The following is a 19,222-nucleotide window of genomic DNA, read 5'->3' as shown; positions in this document are numbered from 1 at the left end:
ATGCAGATCACGATCATTGCTTGCAAAAGAGGAGACTCTGAGAACCACCCGAGAACATGTTGAGATGTGACGAGCCTGGAGCATATTACACTTCAGCAAATGAGAATAAAGGATGAATAACCATTGGGTGTCACTCTAAAAGTGACCTACACAATCTATTGAGTAGTTTCTTTTCTTGTTATTGTCTCCATATGTTTTATATTTCACAAACGGCTGCTGTAGCAGCTCCCCATGTTCCCTTTCTTTCGTTCTCTCTTTCTTCAGGCCGACATAAAGGGAAGAATAGCAAACCTGGCCTCTAATCCCAGTCTTTGATGCTCACAAATGGTTGTGTTTCCACTTGAAGCAGCAGCACAGTAACTAACAGCCCTTGCCTGCACTCCAGTGTTTTTGCAGAACCTCGACTGCCATGCCCACATTATGGTGTGCCTTAGTACACACCTTAGCGCGAGCGCACACACACACACACATACCCACACATACATACATACACACACACACACAGGCAGGCAGGCAGACTGTCCCAGTCCCGGCTGAGCTGACTTGTACAACAGGTCAAGAACTAGCACGCCGCATGGCTAACCAACAGCACTGTCGCCTGGTAGTCCCGCTCGCAGTGTTATTGCTGGGAGTTGTAGGCATTCTTCTGCTCGCCATTAACACTGAAGACATCGAGGAGCCTCCGCAGCACATGGTAATTCCTCTTCTCCAAGTGTGATCTAATGTAATGACTGGGACACGGTAGGGGCTATAGTAATAGTCGGAATAGGGCTCATGGCACGGACGCTTTTCGCCCCTGTTAACAGGCTCATACAGCTAGATAGAGCTAGGCTGCTTATACGGGCTGGCTGGCTGGCTGACTGACTGGCTGAGTGAGTGAGTGCGGCTTCCTGCACCAGCTGTACTGTAGCCTGGAGAACGTCTTGACCAGATTTCCGCTGTTTTTTTTAGACCCTCCTCGCCGTGTAATGCATATTTAAGCTGCTGCAAGCACGATTTAATTTTAATCTCTCCAAAATATCCCAGAAGTGCTGTGAAAGACGTGAGGTGATTTCAACAAGTACGATTTAACCATTTCATGCCTGTCTCTCAACAGTGGTGCATTTGCTCTGGGGCACTTTCTCTAAGCTGGCTTGAACACAAGTCAGGAGCTGATCAAACTTTTGTTAAATGAAAAAAAAACAAAAAAAAAAACTTAAATATGGCTTTTAAAAAGTGTGAGTTCATCACCTGCAATTTTACTTTTGTAAATAAAAGGAAGTAAATGAGAATAAAATGTGAAAAGCAGAAAAGGGCATTTCTATGTGTTTATTGAAGGAATTACTGCAGCATATTTCCATTAGAGACCAAACTGGAAAATACTATTGCATATATCTCTTACGTTTTTGGACATAATTGGGTTATTTTATGTCTTTCTGAACTATATCTAATTCAAAATGAAAGTACAGTTTAACTCAGTGGTCCTACCCACTTCAGAGCAATTTAACCTGACATTTGGCAGGAAAGTTACATTATTATTTACATATTACATATATTTTTATCATATTATGCTCAACATTGACATTTAACTGTGGCTAAAAAAAAAAACAAATAAAGGAATAAGAAAGATTAACACATGAAAACCTTCCTATGGTATATCTGCCAAATTTCTGCCACAGTTCTGACCAGTCAGAACATGTAATGTTGCATTTCTCCCTTAAATGTGCTTCTCAAAAAGTCTCAAAAAGAGCCATGTGGGCAGAATATTGCCTAATATTTTGTTTAATATGATGAAATCAAATTTTTTCTATTAGATGCCGGTATAATAAGGTATAACCCTGCTGACGCTTGTGTCAGGGCTTTTTTAGCATGTCCTTTTAGATGTGCCATAAATGCATAAAGCACTTGCCCATGCAAACAAGGGTTAATTACATTCAATATTCAAATGCGAGATATGTAAACTCCACTCGCATGAGAAGAAGGCGTCTTTGTTTGGTGTACTCCCTGTTAGCTCGCTAAGTGCCTCACTTCTGTCCTCTGGTCTTCATCCTGTATGTTTGAATGATGCTGCTGCCCTAGATTTCTCCACATTGGCAAGTTTCCACTATCCTGGCGAGGAGTGGGGAGAGGAGTGGAGTGGAGTGGAGTGGTGGGGAGGGGAGGCAAGAGGAGGGAGGGGGGGGTGAATAATGGATGGACATTAGTTAATATATTTATTTAAATGACTCTGCATTCAAGCCTCATCAAGTTGAATCACTTCATTTCTCTCAACTGGAAAGGCTTTGTAAATGGCCTCTTTAACCACACGGTTGAATTCAGGACAGTCGGAGAGCTCTTTCTCCTTGTCCTACCACTGCTTTTAAAAAGACCCAAAGCAAAACAGTAGGCCTTGCTGCTTGACCGATGGGACAGAATGTGTTGCCTCTGGCACTGTGTGTTTTGAGTGTATAAAGAAAGAACACCCCACCCTGACTCTACTGTTGTGCCCTTCTGATGTGAAGTCAGCTGTGTTTAAAAAGTAGTGCTACGGTTTTCATGGAAGCCAACTGTTTGTGTTTGTTTGTCAAATGTGTATGTGCAGTTCAGATTGACTGAGTATGAAGACCACAACACAAGAAAGCAGCACCACCAGAAAGGGAGTGGCACAGGTTGTTTTGCCACAAACATTAAGCTTCACATAGAGTCATTCTCATTAGTCCATTTCAAAGTGCTGTTATTGTATAAACCCCTAGCCTTTCATATATATATATATATATATATATATATATATATATATATATATATATATATGTGTATATATGTATGTATGTATGTATGTATGTATGTGTGTGTGTGTGTGTGTGTGTGTGTGTGTGTGTGTGTGTGTGTATAAATGTAAGCATCTGATCTCAACTATCATTTTCTCTTTATACTACCAACAGTCTGTATTTTTATTTATATTTAATGACTGTATATGTGGTATAATTCTGCATATTTACAGAACCTTGCCTAGTGTAGAGAAAATGTGTCTGTTACCCTATGTGTCTCTATTTTGGAGTTTACAGTTATAATTAACAGACTTTACAGTTATAACTACTATAACTACTACATCCAGTAGACGTGCTAAAAAGCGTGTGTGTGTGTGTGTGTGTGTGTGTGTGTGTGTGTGTGTGCAATTTGAGTACTTAAAATGACCTATTCTTTATTAAATATGGTCAGTACTACATAATCGCCTAAAGAGCATTAATTATATGGCTTTATCTATTAGAAAGTACTGGAAATGTGCTGTTTGTGTATTTTGTGAGGTTTCAAAAATCATCTTACTGCCATCTTGATTGTAATGAAATTACAATGTAATGGACGTTGGCCATAACAAATCCTGATCATTGCATTCTTAAGAGATGTGTATGGGGTTGCATTGGATGTTATATTTTCTGCAATATTGCCCACTCTTATTATTATCATCATCATTTTAGTGTAAAATAGGATGCTTGAAATTGACTTTACACCCTTGAAATATGTCGGCTATTTGATGATTAATTGTTCTGTTATGCTAGAAGATATTGTTGTATTATGTTTTATATGTAATGACTAAAACCCGGCGTTGTGAATAGAGAAGATATGAAGGGTTTAGAAATGTAAGCCCTTCATGTAGTCAATGTGAAAGTATTCAGTGGTGAAATATAAACTTAACAGAGGACGAATCTTATCTCCATCCAGTGATCTTTAACTGTGCTGAATATGCTGAATATGTCAGGCATTCATCATCCACATCATTGAAATGAAAGTGTAGAGAAAGTATCGGGCAGAGAAACTTCATGCAGCCTGGAAGTGAAACTGAGAAAAGTCATGATAAATTATGAGCACTGTAGCGAAGTGGAAAGAATGGCCTACTGTCCTACATTTACCCTGCGTTCCTGCAGTCAGTCCACCTGAAGTGAACACAGGGGAAGTGTATGGGTAAATAGAAGACAGGTGATCACTGGTGCGCCGATGTACGCTAAGCCAGAGGGAATCCTTGCGCAAATTCGGTTGAAGGGTGGAGAGCGGGTCTAAAACGAGAACCTTGTTGCCACTGCCCTAGTTGCATGTATTGTCTTGCCCATGTTATCCTGCAACCATGCTGAGAGAAACCCCAGCATGCTATTTCAGCCCTACCCTGGAAGCAAAACACACACTGTGTAATTTGTTGAAGCTATTTTACTAATTAAAGTCACCCATAACACTGAGCTCTATGGATCCGTTCTGGGGTTACTAAGGAGACCACGACTGAAAAACTCGTCTTGGTGGAAACTGTAAATATTACTTGCCTAGGTGATCTTATCATGTAAGCTTTTTGACACAGAGAGAGGTTTGTGTCAGATGCCACAGCAAGGCAAAACCAGTTGCACTGCAGGTGTCTGAGGTACAGCAAATCTTCACGCTGTCAGCTTTAATGATCTTGGCAGCTTCACTGTGTGTCAGGTAGTTTCCCACAGTTTGCTCATTTACACAATGTCTGTGTGCTTTTTTAGTATGGCATCGTCCTGGACGCTGGGTCCTCTCATACGGCAATGTTCATCTACAAATGGCCTGCAGACAAACAGAATGGCACGGGCATCGTCAGCCAGCACAGCGAGTGCCATGTGAAGGGTGAGTGTGTGTGTGTGTGTCTGCGCATGTGCGTTTTTGGTGGTAGGTACTGACCACTGCATACCAGACAAAAAAAAAACAAAAAAAAAACATAAAACCTGCCTGCCTGGTTGGAGATGTTCTGACCCAGTCGTCTAGCCATAACAGTGCAGGGGCAGGGGTGGCTCAGCGGTTAGAGCGCCGGGCTATCGATAACAGGGTTGTGGGTTTGATACTCGGGCTCGGCAAGTTGCCACTGTTGGGCCCTTGAGCAAGGCCCTTTACCCTCTCTGCTCCCCGGGTGCTGGAGTTGGATGTGTACTCACACACACTCCTAGTTCACTAGTGTGTGTGAGTGTGTGTTCACTACCACAGATGGGTTAAATGCGGAGGACACATTTCGCTGTGCAGTGTACACTGTACAGTGACTTGACCTTTACCTTTACAGTTTGGCCCTTGTCTACTAAGTGGCTCAGATCCTTATGCTTACCTACTTTTCTTGCTTTTAAAAAATCACCTTCAACCAATTTCCGAAAAAGATCAAGGTAATCGGAAAACTGCTAGTTTCAGGTCATGCTGAGGTTAAGTGTGTTATGCTTGTTGAAAAGTTGTGCTGAGACATTAAAAAGTCATTTAGAACTTTCACTTCATTTAAAGTTGGTTGCACACAATGAACACAGTTCTTCCTCTTCAGTAGTAACAAGCATACGGTTTACAGAACTCAGTAGATATGGAAAGTGCTGCTTTCTGAGTGTGCTTCCTCTTCTTTCTCTGGAAATGCCTTCAGGGTGCCAACTCAGGCTGTTCCTTGGGCAATGCAGTTTGGGTTATAGTCACGCAAGTCTTGATAACGGGAAAACCACAAAGCTCTGGCATATGCTTGACACTGTCTGTGCCCCCTGATTATTTGCTGACAAGTGATGTTTAGCGGAAGCATCTGGCATGTAGGAGTGTGTCTCTTTTCCTAGAACTTGTGAACTTCTCAGTAGCCCTGAAAGAGGCATCATTGGGGGCAAATATTGGTCAGTGATGATAACTAAGAGATTGCACTGCATGTCCTCAAAATATAGATTTTCACTTTTTATTTTATTTTTTGTTCAGAAATACTAACTGTATATTTGGAAATTGCAATTTTATGTATAATAAACCAGGTTTCAGAAAATTGCTTAAAGTTAAGCATAATGAAATGCATAATTTTGTTGAATAATATGGAAGAATGCAGCCCAATATGATTATTGTCCATATGGCCCAGCCCTAACCCCATATGTTCTCTGTTTTAACGGTTGAGCTCTACGGTACCTAAGTGCTGAAAGGGTGAGGAAACGATCTTCTTGAGGTGTCGTAGTCTTCTTGGGTCGCCTACCTCGCAGCCTGTCTCTGACCTCCCCCATTATATGGAACTTGACCTTTAATTTGGAGATGGTACCAGGGCTCACTCCAAATAATGCCGCAGCTTGTTTTTGCGGAACGCCAGCTTGAAGTTGCCCCATTGCACGGGCCCTATCCAGACGGGCCCTATCTAGTCATACATGGCATGCCAAGTTTTGGAGCAGACACCTACTGACCACTGTAGCAGGGCCCATTGCTTACTTGTGCTGCCAATCAGGTGCCAGTTATGGGGTATCAGAAGCTCAAAACAGTCAGTAGCAACAGCAAAATAAGCTGTTTGGCAATTACAGGCAATTTGTCATGGGCGCAACCCACATACTAAGCTCTGCTGCTCATCCCACAAATGCCCATGTTCCTTACAAATGTGTCACCATTTAAAAGGGAAATTAACAGGCAGCATTGCTACAACAAAGAAATAATCTGCCAAACACAAATTTCTCTACTTTTGTGTTTATGTTTATATAAATAAAATATATCTATTAAAAAATACAATTGTAAATACATTAAGTAAAGTAAATAAATCATTCTTAATTTCTACATATTTGAATGAATTTAGAAATGCACACCAAATTCATGCTTACATATCTTTACAGTCAATATAGCAAAATATGCTGTAGGTTGTGCGTCAGCAGGCAATGTTTTTCTTTTTTCTGTAGGTGGAGGAATATCCAGCTATGCGGGCAGTAAAGGAGGAGCTGCCCATAGCCTGGTGGAATGCATGGAACATGCCATACGAGAGATTCCCAAAGCGAGACATCAGCTTACACCTGTCTACCTTGGAGCTACAGCTGGCATGAGACTGCTGAAGTTAGTTACACAGCTTGCAGCTCACATCTCAAATATTCGAAAATGACTAATGTATGGAGCAACTCGTATCAAAAACAAAACTGATTGTATCACAGTAGCTTAACAGTAGCTTAATGTAGCCCAAGATGTCCAATATTAGCTTGTTTGGCTTCTGGTTTTTTAATCCAGCTAAGCAGAAGCATATGTCATCAGTTGTTTGAAGACTAGCTAATTGATTAAACAAGTGGAATCAAGAATCTGCTGGTTGTTTACAATGAAAACCGGCCATTAGCAGATGAGATTGGACACCCCTGATGTAGCCTAACTGTAGTGTTTCGGTAGTTACAAATCCGTCATTCTAGGTAAGCATATTTTCCAAGGTACTCATTTAAATGTAATGTAATTGACTAAATGTTCCTCCTGTAGGGTGGTGTTGAGCATGCCCCTTTTAGATGGTCATCTTTAGACAAATGTTGCTGTTGAACAAAGCAATACATATCATATCAGCTGATATTTGGTGTTTGTAACACAAAAGAAAGTGTTTGTGCAGTCGTTTTTGTACCAATTTACAAATTCTGAAGATGCATGGTTGTGTATACTCTACAGCATTTCTCATCCCCAAGAATCAGATGATATTTTGAAGGAAGTTGGGGAAAAGCTGAAGTCCTACCCATTTAACTTCAAAGGGGCCACCATCTTAACTGGGCAAGAAGAAGGAGCATATGGCTGGATCACCGTTAACTACCTGTTAGAAAACTTTATTAAGGTAAAGTCCACAACTTTTAATGAATAATTTTCTCATTACTTGGGTTGGAGAACAGATGTCTCATACTGTTTGTGAGGTTATATAATAAGCAGTTTGATTTGAAAGGTTTTTTGTGTGAAAGTTTAGGCACCTTCAGCCAAATGATTACATTTGTGTAATTCATTATAAGTCCAAGCTTTTAAACCACAAACACTCATCAGACTACTTAAAAACAGAAGTGATCCGTGACCACAAGGCAGGGGTAGGCTGTTAGAAGCAGAGTGCAAAAACAACAGCAGTTTAAAGAAAAAAAAACCTTTCAGAGAGAACCGTTCATATGCTAATAGTAAAGCCAGACAACCTCATATGGCTGCCAAGAACCTGCAAGAAGGTTTAGTTAAGTGGGAGTGCACCATTACACTGTGCAGTGTTGCTTGCATAATCATAATCAAGCATAAGCTTCAAGGAAGAGTCATAAGAAGATAACCTCGCCTGTGACCTCTTTACAGTCAGCATTAGAAATATGCTACACAATATCTAGACAAGCCAGATGCATGCTGTAGACTGATGAATAAGTGGGGCGTCAACAGGGAGTCCACTCAAGAGAAATGAAGAGAAATGAAGTCAGAGTAGGACTCAAATAATAAACCTAATAAAATAGTATTAAAAGAAATCAGCAAAAGTGTGTTTTGTAACTCTATTTTGTAAAAAGAAAACCTTGGCAGCTGTGAAGCATGGGAGTGGGGTTGGTTTGCTCTCACTGGCATTGGCAGTAGTTTAGGGAAGAATGGAGTCCTCAAAATACCAGCAAATCCTGGATTAAAAAAAACATTAAACCTGTTAAATCTGTTAAAAGGATACCTTTTCTGTATCCAAAGCGTACCTTAAAATCCACCATTAACTACCTATAGAGATCTTTCGGAATAGCCCTCACAATCCCATTAAACAGGCTGTGCAGCAAGACGACCCAAAAAATTAAAGGGTACTAAAAAAAAGAAAAAAAAAAGAGTTGACCCTGCTTTTGTGGAAGTAACTGTCTCTGCTGTCCAGGGAAGAAGGCTTTCTACTAGATTTTGGATCACTGCTGAAACAAGAATCTTAGGTCAGGTGTGTTAGGTCAGGTGTGTTAGGTCAGGATGTTGAATGATCCTCCACCACACTTCACTTCCAACTTCCCAATTGATCCCAAAGGTATTAGATAGAGCACCACCATCATTCTAGAGAACACAGTTCCACTGCTCCACATCTTAGTGCTGGGAGGCTTTATACCCCTCTGGCCTACACCTAGCAGTAGGCTTGGAGCCAATATGTTCATGTTTATCTGCTCCAGAGAGTCCTATTCTATTGCCGGTGCTTCTCTACAGGGAGCTGTGTGCGTCCATTTGTATGTCTCTGTCAGCAACGGGTGCAACTTAAAGTAGCTGAATGCATTTATTAGAAGGGGTGTCCACAAACATTTGGACATTTAATGCAGCTTACTGCAGTTCAGCCTCGCTCTTTCATGTTAAAGTTCGAAGGAGTGTTTTGGACCATACTGCTTTTTCAGTGATGCATAATACATGACCAAGACCAAGATCCGAGACAACCAATCAAACCACAGTTTATTTACTTACATTCAAACTACATAAATGCTATTCATGGACCTCAAGGAAAAAAATATGAAAAGGGAATATGGCAATTTAACACTTTGAGCCTATATATTACAACATGAATTGTTTGGAAATTGTCCCTAAATTGTCATTTAGCACTACTCGTTTGCCTGTTCTCTCTCTGACCTTGCTCTCCCTCTCTCACCAGTATGGTTTTGTAGGCCGCTGGCTGTCCCCAGGCAAGAAGACGGTTGGTGCACTAGATTTCGGCGGAGCCTCCACGCAGATTACCTTTGAGACCAAGGATCAAGTTGAGAATGCGGGCAACCTGATGGAGCTGCGGCTGTACGGCCGAGACTATCGCATCTACACTCAGAGCTTTTTATGTTATGGCAGGGACCAGATGTTACGCAAGCTGCTGGCTCAGTTGGTTGAGGTAAACACATGGATGTGGGTATAGCACAGCTGTTGGTGACACCTGTAAACATAGTAAATAATAGCCAAAAATTTAAAACATGCCATGGGAAAATAGAGGGCATATTTGAATTATATACGAATAGTATTAAAATGATCGTTCAGACAGAAATCTGATTTCCACTATTTTCTGCTTACCCTATATCTAACTGATCAGTGGAGACATATTTGGGGTGTGCTGTTTGCCTCTTTAGTTTTGCGCTGGTTACTGTAGCTGTTCAGTATTGGCATAGCAAAAGCCACCTGTTAGCATTGTGTGAAGCAGCTATTCATGCTATATATACATAGACTCTAGACTTGTCTTGGATGATCTTCTGTCATTTATCTCTAGTATTTCAGTACAGCTACATTCTACTATGTCTGCAGCCTTTTTTACAGTCATAAAGTGTAAAAAACGTGTGTAAGATTGACATGGTTTAAGGCAAATGAGTGATTCACTCAGACTATGTTGAGATCAGCATATACCCACAGTCTCACAGCTTTTAGGAGTGGGAGAAAAAATCAGTTTTCCATTTATCCAGAATGTAATTGATCAGTTGAGACCTACTTGGTATGTGTTTAATTGGAAGACTCTTCAGTTTTGGGCTGGTTAATGTAGCTAACTAGTTTGGACGGTAGTATCCACCGGTTAGCGTTGTGTAGCCTGTCAAACAGCTATGTTTACCCCATACTTAGAATAGCCAACTAGATTAGATAACTCTGGTGTCCATAGTTTGGACAAAAGTATTGGGACATTCATTGTTCCTTTGGAAACAGCAACCACCTTAACTGTCCAGGGAAGGCTTTCTACTAGATATTTGAGCATTGCTGTGAGGATTTCATGACATTCAGTGAACTTCAATGCCGCACCCTCACCCAACTCTCTGATTCATGCCAAATGTATGAAATGGAGCACCATCATCATTCCAGTGAACACTGCTCCACAGCTCAATGCTGGGGGTTGGGGCTTTATACCCCTCTAGTCCACGCCTGACATGGTGCCAGTTGGTTCATCTGCTTCAGAGAGTCCTATTCTGTTGGCGGTACTTCTCTACTGGGACTAGACAAGCTGTGTGTGTGCATTTGCACATCTGTGTCATTAATGGGTGCAACTTAAAGTAGCTGAATGCATTTATTGTAAGGGGTGTCCACAAACATTTCGACATATAGTGTATGTGACTATTGGGGCTAAGAAAATGATAAGAAGCCTAAACTTACCCAGAACAAGTCATTAGACTTTTCCCTAAAACAACTTGTAAGTAGTCTGAAATAGACTTGTGTCTCTGACACAGTTTGACCATTGAGTCATACAGTGTCAGAGGCGTGTTTTGGTATGGCTTAAGGCAAATGAGTGATGGTTTGCAAATTGCACATTGCAACTGGCTAGCCTAGTTGCTTTAGTGCAACAAAGTAGGCACTGACTGACAGACCAACAGTTTAAGGTTAGCATAGCTGTGAAATCCCACAGTCTCACACATTACTCATGTTTCTCTCAGCTTTTTTTTTCTTGTTGCAGTCTCGTAGTGAATGGAAATCTTGTGAGATTTCACACTCGCAAAACAAGCAAACAAACAAAAGTTTGGTTTGACAGAATGCTGCCACACTGCAGAGTGCCTGCCAGCACTGGGCTCAGCTACTTATTTGGATTGCACGATACAGCATTATTGGCCAACACAGCCCCCTCAAAATCAAGGCCTAGAGTGTGTTGATTCCACATTCATTCATTTACACTGGTTACCTCAATTGATGCTAAGCACAATTGACATGATCAGTGTCTTAACAGTCCAGATATACCAGATTGTGGTTGGTGTTGTGCAACTGATAACACCAGTACCTGCCAGTTAGCTGCCACACCATGTGGGAGACTGGAGTTTGAGTCCCAGTCTGGGTGGCTATGCTGCGCTTCACCAATAAGATACCTTGGACAAGACTCCTAACACTACATTGACCCACCTCTGTAATACAAGTCGCTTTGGATAAGAGCAGCAGCGAAATGCCATAAATGTAATGTAAATATACAACAATTTCTCCCAAAGGGAGTTTAAATGAGAGTGTATTGAAAAGTCAAAAGTACAGAAGCTGTAGTTCCCTGTAAAAACAGCAGGTTCAGATATATACAGATCAGCCATAACAGTAACTGACAGCTAAAGTGAAAAACCTTGATTATCTTCATCTACAGTGGCATCTACCAAGGGGTGGATATGCCATGCAGCAAGTCAACAGTGAGTTCTTGAAGGTGATGTTAGAATCAAGACAATTGGCCAGCATAAGGATCTGAGCCACTTTGAGAAGAGCCAAATTGTGGCGGCTAGACAACAGGGTCAGGACATCTCCAGAACACCATTTATTCTGTTATACTGTGGTCAGTACCTACCAAAAGTGGTCCAAGAAAGGACAACCAGAATTAGTGTCAGGGTCATGGGCACCTAAGACTCACTGATGTGAGCCATGGAGGCTCCACCTCACAACTTGCAGGACTTAAAGGATTTGCTGCTAATGTCTTGGTGCCAGATACAACAGGGTGCATTCAGAGGTCTCGTAGAGTCCATGCTTCAAATGGTCAAGTCTGTTGTGGCTGCACAAGTAGGACCTACGTATGTGGTGTTAATGCTATGGTCAATCAGTGTATGTTTAAAGCTTGCTATATAGGCTGTTGTTGAGGGACATACTTTGATTATATAGACAAGACCTCTTGCTAGATATGTTTAGAGTGAAGCAATGAAAGTTGCTTGAATTACTGGGTTATAATCAGGTCATTTTATATTAAGTATGAATGTTTTTTGCATAGGTAACTAGTGTCTTTCTCTCCTTCTTTTCCTCAGACGCAAGGCTCGGATGGTCCTATAACCCATCCTTGCTATCCAGCAGATTACCAAGTGTCCATCAACCTGGACACCGTGTTTGATTCCCCATGTACGGCAGACCGTAAACCTAATCCCTACAATGGTAATAAAGAGCTTCAAATACAAGGCTCTGGAAACTACCACCACTGCTTGGGAAATATGTCCAGTATCTTCTCTTTTCAGTCCTGCTCCTACTCCAAGTGCTCCTTTAATGGGGTCTTTCAGCCCAATGTCAGTGGCAACTTCATGGTGAGTACTTTCTGTGATTTTGGAAATGTTATATGTAATGACTGGGACAAGGCTTGGCAATTGCCTCCCTTCGACTGGAAAAACGCAGCACGAACGCTTTCCTCCCTCAAGCCCCGGGAAACGCTAATGTCTCCGCTGGTCTTTTCAGTCCAGGGCTCAAAACAATATTAACTTCTGCTAAAGTCTGCGGGAATGCACAAGCAGTGGTGATGTTAAGCGACACTGACAAGCGGAACAGTATTAGCTCAAAGCAGCTCTGAAGTTTAGGCACGCGGGATCCTTGGGCACACTGCATATGTCATCATAGTTCTTATGTGATTATGCAATCTTGCTTTTTGATTCTGTGTGTCTGTCTGGCCCTGTTCCCATCCTTTATTTTCTCTGCCCCTTTTTCCCCCCCTCAGCCCTCGTTCTCTAGTTTTTGGTCACTCAAATTTTTCTAGTTTGGTACCTGTCTGTTTGTGGTTTTTACTGTTCTCTGTTCCCTTGTCTTATGTCTTTCCCTGTCTTTCTATCTGAGTTTCACGATCCCGCGACAATACTCATATGTGCAGTTTGGTGTGTTGCTTATAAAATATTTCCTCTTCAGCAAAAAGGTTTAAGTGTTGCTCATTGAATGTGAAAGAAACTAAAGGATAATGTCTAAACTAACAGCCATTAAAACCTGCCACTGCACTACGTAACTGCGTAACACTACGAACACTGCGTTACCCGCGTCAAATTTGTGTACAATCCTGTAATCTTACTCTACTGCATCAGTCCACACGGTTCCTTCACTTCCACTTGTCTACAAATGCACATGTGCAGCTGTTCCTGAGGGGGAGCTCACAGCACAATTAGCTGAAGGCTTCGGAGTTTACCACAGCTGCTAAGACAACCCAGTTGAGCTAGGACAGCCCAGTATAGATGGAACGCAGCATTAGTTCTCCCCTGTGAGCTTGCTGTTGTAAACAAAATGAAGCAGTGTCTGCTATAAATACAGTCGTCAGCTCTCTCTCACAGCTCAGTCCATCTGAACAAAGGGAAATGCACTTTTTGAAACAGTTATTTTAAAAGTATATACCCTTTCTTTTATTGTATATGTGTGTGTATATTTATTTAGTTATTTTTTTAATCCTTTTGGTGGCTTTAATAAAGGATCATTTTGAAGCAGATCAACTCCATAGTGAGGCTAAACTACTGCCACCTTACTGCAGGGTTTTTTTCTACGTCATTTCACAAAACATTGTTTACAATGTTTGAAGCTTAATTAATTAATTTATATCTGTTTACCTTGATCTGAGCTGCTGTTATTCGTTTTGCAAGATTTGCGTTGTAAGAATTCAATAAATATACACAAAATTGTCTTTTGAAAAGTCATACACAAAAGTAAAGTAAATATACATGCAAAAGAGAAAAAACAATAAATATATCTTAGTTATGGACCTAAAAGGGAAATGCTAACTTCACTGTGTGTGATGAATAAAAGTCTCTCTTTCTCTCTTTGCATTACAGGCATTTTCTGCCTTTTACTACATTCATTCATTCCTGCAGCATACCACTGGCATTGCTGTCACTTCCCCCAAGCTCCTGGAGGAGGCAGCCATCACCGTCTGCAACATGAGCTTCCAGGAGGTACTGCGCTGCTGTGCTAATTCTGTCCCTGCTATTCTGAGATGGGCTTCTCTATATTTCAGCATTACATTGCTAATACCTTCATCTCAGACTTATGAAGAAAGAAGCTATTTAGTCAGTGCTGCTGACTGTCTAATGGCCCATGCATCTATTTAAAAGGCCCATAAATATTCCTTGTGTTTACCAAAAAGTAAAGGATTCTGGGTGTGTTTTAAGCATATTGTATGTGTGTGTGTGTGTGTGTGTGTGTGTGTGTGTGTGTGTGTGTGTGTATATATATATTTAGCAATACTGTGTATACAGTGCAGTCTGGTAGCCTTCAAAGAAGTAGACCTACATTAATATGTAGGTCTGTATCCTAATATTTCTTGGTAAATAAATCAAACAAAAAATTACATTTTATTTTATGTTTTGACTTTGGGACATTTAACTTATGTTTTACCTCCTTTGGGACATGGGATGTTTGTGTGACTGTGCCTTGAATACAAACAAATCATCACAGTCATGGGAAAATCTTGAATCTCTATTTTTTCCCCCAATTTTTACACTTTTTGATATAACGTGGCTGTTTAATCTGGCAGTTGTTTTTTACACTGTGTCCTAACTTGATGAGAAGTGGGTCATGGTTTTGGGGTAAACTGGAAACCCTTTATTGTGTCTTAACTCTAAAACAAAAGGCAGTTGGAAATAAAAAGCTACTTTTCATATGCATGTGTTTCTCTCTGGTTCTGTCTACCATGCTATTGCCAGATTAATGCTTTTCCCAATTCCCAATTGGTTTGATTTGAAAATGCAGTGTGAATGGGCAGAGCTAAACTGACTGGCTAAATAGGTTGTGTGTCAATGTGTTGGTTTTTATGGCATAACAAAAGCAATGAAGTGGCTTCAGAAAGAAAATGGGTGTTCCATAGTATGAGCTCCGTTGAGATGGGTGCTCCTAATAACCTTATCTAAAGTCCCTTGATGAATGGAACCTGGCAGTGAAAGAACAGACACATTTAGACCGAGCTGAATTTAGAATTTGAAGTTCATTGTGTTATTAATTTTAAATGCACTCTTCCTTTTAGCAGAGGAAATCAGTTTGAGCTCCATTGATTTGATTGGCAGCTTCTTGATGTCCTGAGTTCTTTCTCTCTATTTCTCAATTAAAGATGCTGATGAAGGTTCCAGATCAGAAGACCCGTCTGCAGGACTACTGTGCAGCCACAGTCTTCATGCAGACGCTGTTAGTTCATGGCTACGGCTTTGATAGGCACTCTTTTCCACAGATCTCATTCCAAAAGAAGGTACAGTACCCACACTCCTGAGTGAAACATCATAATGTGCAAAATTGTTACTTCTGGTTCTCTCCTGTTCTGTCATTTACGAACTGACCTATCTGTGCTGCACCCACAGATGTATTCCTGTTGTAATTGTAAGGTTGGACAAGCATTTTAATATTTTTGGTTGAAATTCTTATTTACCTGAAGGAGCTCATAACTGTAAAATTAAAAAATTTGAGTATATATGAGTAATTTCAATTTATCTGTATTTCTTTTATTATTCTTTTATTTCTTTCTTAGAGTGAAGTAGAGTGCCAGGGACATAAACACTGTCCTTTACAGACATAAACACTTAAAACATAAATCTACACATAAATATACACACATACCCACCTGCCAACACATGGAGGGGGGTTCAGATGGGGGTCATAACATGTCTTTAAGTGTGTCCATTACTGTCCATTACAACTTTGAGTCCAACAAGTCCAAGTTCTGGTTGAGAGAGAGTGAGGGGTGTTTCCAGCAAACCACAACCATTTCCTTAGCTGCAGTGAGTCTGGCCAGGATGGCTCATCTCTTACATTTAGATGTAGTGTGGTCAGAAAAGTCATTAAGCAACAGATTAGGTAAGGAAGTTGGCACCATCTCAGAAACCAAAGTAGGTAAGTTGTAAGTGACTTTAATGCATTTACAGGTGGACTCTCTTAAAACATGTGAAGAAAAGTGCCACAGGCCTTTGATGAACGTTAAGTTCAAGAAGGACATAGACAACCATTTGTGTTAGACACAGACAGAATTGATTCATTTGCCTCTGGCTTTAACACATCCGTGCAGTGAACACACACAAAGTGGACAGTGTGGCGCCTGGGAGGCGTAGAGGATTAATGGCCTTGTTCAAGTTCCCAACAGTGGCAGCTTGCTGAGCCTGGGTATCGAACCCACAAGCCTGTCATCAATAGCCTGGTGCTCTAAACCCTGAGCCCCGACAGCCCCTTAAGTAAGGGCTGTGTATGTAATTCCAATGATATCACTGATTGTCAGTTTTACGAGAGCATCCTGAATATTCGTCCACACGACATCCCACTCCATCATCATTCAAGCCTGGGCAGTCCTGCTTCCAAAGTTTGCCCAAAGGGAGTGGAAATAAGAAGATTGTAGTACAAAGCGATGTTATCAATGTTCTTTTGAGATAAAATGAGTAGGTAATGCCTGCTGTAATGGGAGTCCATCTGCTTTAAGAGCTGACCTTAGCTGCAAGTAAGAGGAAAAAAGAAAAAGGGGACTGAGGGAGATTAATAGTATTTTTTATTAGCATCGAAAATATCTTCCAAATTATTTATTCCCCCTTCGGCCCAAGGAGTGGCAGTGATGGGCCTTTCTCCAAATACCAGGCTCTGTTATTAAATAAAGGTGGACTGTTAAGCCAAATGCAGTAAATCTTACACAGTTTTTCATTTTCCTTCATGTCTGAGCGGGGTAAGATATAACTGACCCCAGCTGCAGTTGACATTGCTTACTACTAAGTTTAACAAAGGTGTGCAATGTTTAGTGAAGGAAGTTCAACTTACAGAGGGTCACAGAGTCATGCTAGGATTAATCACTTGGTTAAACATCTATGCATGATGTTTCTTTGGTATATCTAATCACTTGAAATCTGAGGAGGAGTGGAGTGGCTTATTTTTCAAGGAAGGAAAAAAAATATAGTGAGGTAGTGAGATAGTATAAGGGAATATTGGATGCTATGGCCGTAGGAAATGAAAGCAAAAGGATTTGAGTGCAGTTAGATTCTGCTGTTGAATAATTGGCAACCTATGGGCAGTTCTGCATTTGTAGTGAGAGAAGGAGTGGAAGGACAGGTTTGATAGGATGTTGCTGATAGCCAGCTTAAGGCCGAATCCTGACTGTTCTAAAACTGCTTATTTATAAATTATACGAGATGAGATTGCATGTATCAAAGAAGACTTGTTAAGTTCCTAGCCTCCTAGTGTCAGAAGCATTTCTAGCAGTTCTAGGGGCAGTTACGAGCGGTGGGTTAACGGGCAGTAATACGTTGGGAATAATTGGGAACACTTATCATTTTTTAAAACTGGTTGATGTATCCCTAAAACTGTCAAACCTTAACAAATCCCTTTTGTAGGCAAATTAAACTAAACTGAAGCAACACTAGTCAAGATTGACAGCTGGTCATCCACATCTAGCCCAAGATTTCCTGCTTCTCCAGTTGGAATAATAAACTCTGTGTTCTTTAGCAACTCTAAACCAATAACGGGATTTGTGCTAACAATCCGTAAAGCTTGTCCACCTTCACAACAGTTGCCACATTTGTGAGCGGAACATAGATACGTCACCTGGTCCCTACTTCTCAAATCTATCATAATCCTGATGAGAGATGTCTTTTGGTTTTTCAGGCAGGCGAAACCTCAGTTGGCTGGGCTCTGGGTTACATGCTAAAACTAAGCAGCCTCCTGCCATCTGAGAGTGTGGCCCTGAGGAAGGCTTTGACTTCAGGAGCCTGGAACACGCTCATCTTCCTCTTCGCGGTTTCCCTCTTTGTTGCACTCGTGTCTGTTGTTCTGCTCATGTTCCGCAAGAAGAAAGGGAGTGATGGTGGACTTTAATAGCAGCTGTAGCGGCACTGTGATGTACATTAATGCACTGAACTGGAGAAATGGGGCAAAGTTGGAGAGAATTGGTACGTCAGATGAAAAAAGGGTGTGTGTGGGGGGGGGGGATAACAAGGATTCTGCTTCATAAAATATAAATAAACTAATACTGACTTTTAAAACAGGCATAAAATATGGCAGATCTCGTCAGGATGCGCACAACCTTGTTTGCGACTCTGTAATTGCTTACTTTAGTGATACTGATAAGTGCATTTATTAGGCTTTGTTATTCTCTGTAACAGCCTGGAGGCAAGTTTTAGAAGTTAGAAAGATAGTAACTGGTGTTACACATTTGACAAGAATTTGTTTACAGTACTTATTTTAATTACTTCTTTTCAGTTTAATGTTTTGTATATGTGAAGAATTGAATTCAGGGATGTGTTTTATACACTGAAGATCAAAAAGTTGATAACCTATAAAATCTAAAGACATGGTAATACTTGTGAAGAATAAAAAAAAAGGATTTTCATAAGCCTGTGGATTTTTTATTCATTTTTTTAAGAAAATGTCTTCAATGAAAATGTCTTGGAACAAGTTGGAAAACCCCCTGTAGTGTAAACTAATGTGAAGTATTTTAGGGTTTATAGTATTAAATTAGTATTAGATAAACAGTGAGATTTGATAATGAATTAGTAGTAGTATACTACTAAGTATACTAGTAAGTAGTATAAACATGTGTTTTTGTAATGAATTAAGTGCAGTAGTGTAAGCAAGTATTTTATGGATTAGGTACAAGATAATATAATGTGAACTAGTGGGATCATTGTAGGGAATTATAGGCATTTGCATGAATAAGTGAATTCTGTTAGGGATTAAGTGAAATAAAATAAACGAGTGTTTTATGCAAGTTGAGTAGAGTGTAAAATACTTTATAGATCACAAATGTAAAATTTAAATGTATTAAATTCATTGGTGTTAACAGCTGTTCAGTGGTGAGATGTAGCATTTCCTAATCAGTTTAGACCAATAAATGCAAGAAGGTGAAGTAGTGTATATTATTTTTGTTGTTGTAAACTAGTACCCGGCAATGGACTGGCGCCCTGTCCAGGGGTATTAGTGC

The 19,222-nt window shown here is 40.5% G+C and overlaps 1 protein-coding gene across 1 annotated transcript; it reads left to right on the top strand.

Annotated features, from left to right (window-relative positions):
* The first annotated feature begins 478 nt into the window (after positions 1–478).
* LOC140542096 (ectonucleoside triphosphate diphosphohydrolase 2-like) lies at positions 479–18,634 on the top strand. Its single transcript, XM_072664931.1, has 9 exons — positions 479–694; positions 4,473–4,590; positions 6,615–6,765; positions 7,351–7,510; positions 9,287–9,514; positions 12,354–12,623; positions 14,118–14,237; positions 15,389–15,523; positions 17,908–18,634. The coding sequence occupies exons 1-9, from the start codon at positions 575–577 to the stop codon at positions 18,115–18,117; spliced, it is 1,512 nt and encodes a 503-aa protein (XP_072521032.1). The 5' UTR covers positions 479–574; the 3' UTR covers positions 18,118–18,634.
* Positions 18,635–19,222: the final 588 nt, after the last annotated feature.

The sequence above is a fragment of the Salminus brasiliensis genome, chromosome 20 (assembly GCF_030463535.1).
Source record: "Salminus brasiliensis chromosome 20, fSalBra1.hap2, whole genome shotgun sequence".
Classification (NCBI taxonomy): Eukaryota; Metazoa; Chordata; class Actinopteri; order Characiformes; family Bryconidae; genus Salminus; species Salminus brasiliensis.
Note: the sequence above shows the minus strand (reverse complement) of the source record. Positions and strands in the feature narration are given on the sequence as shown.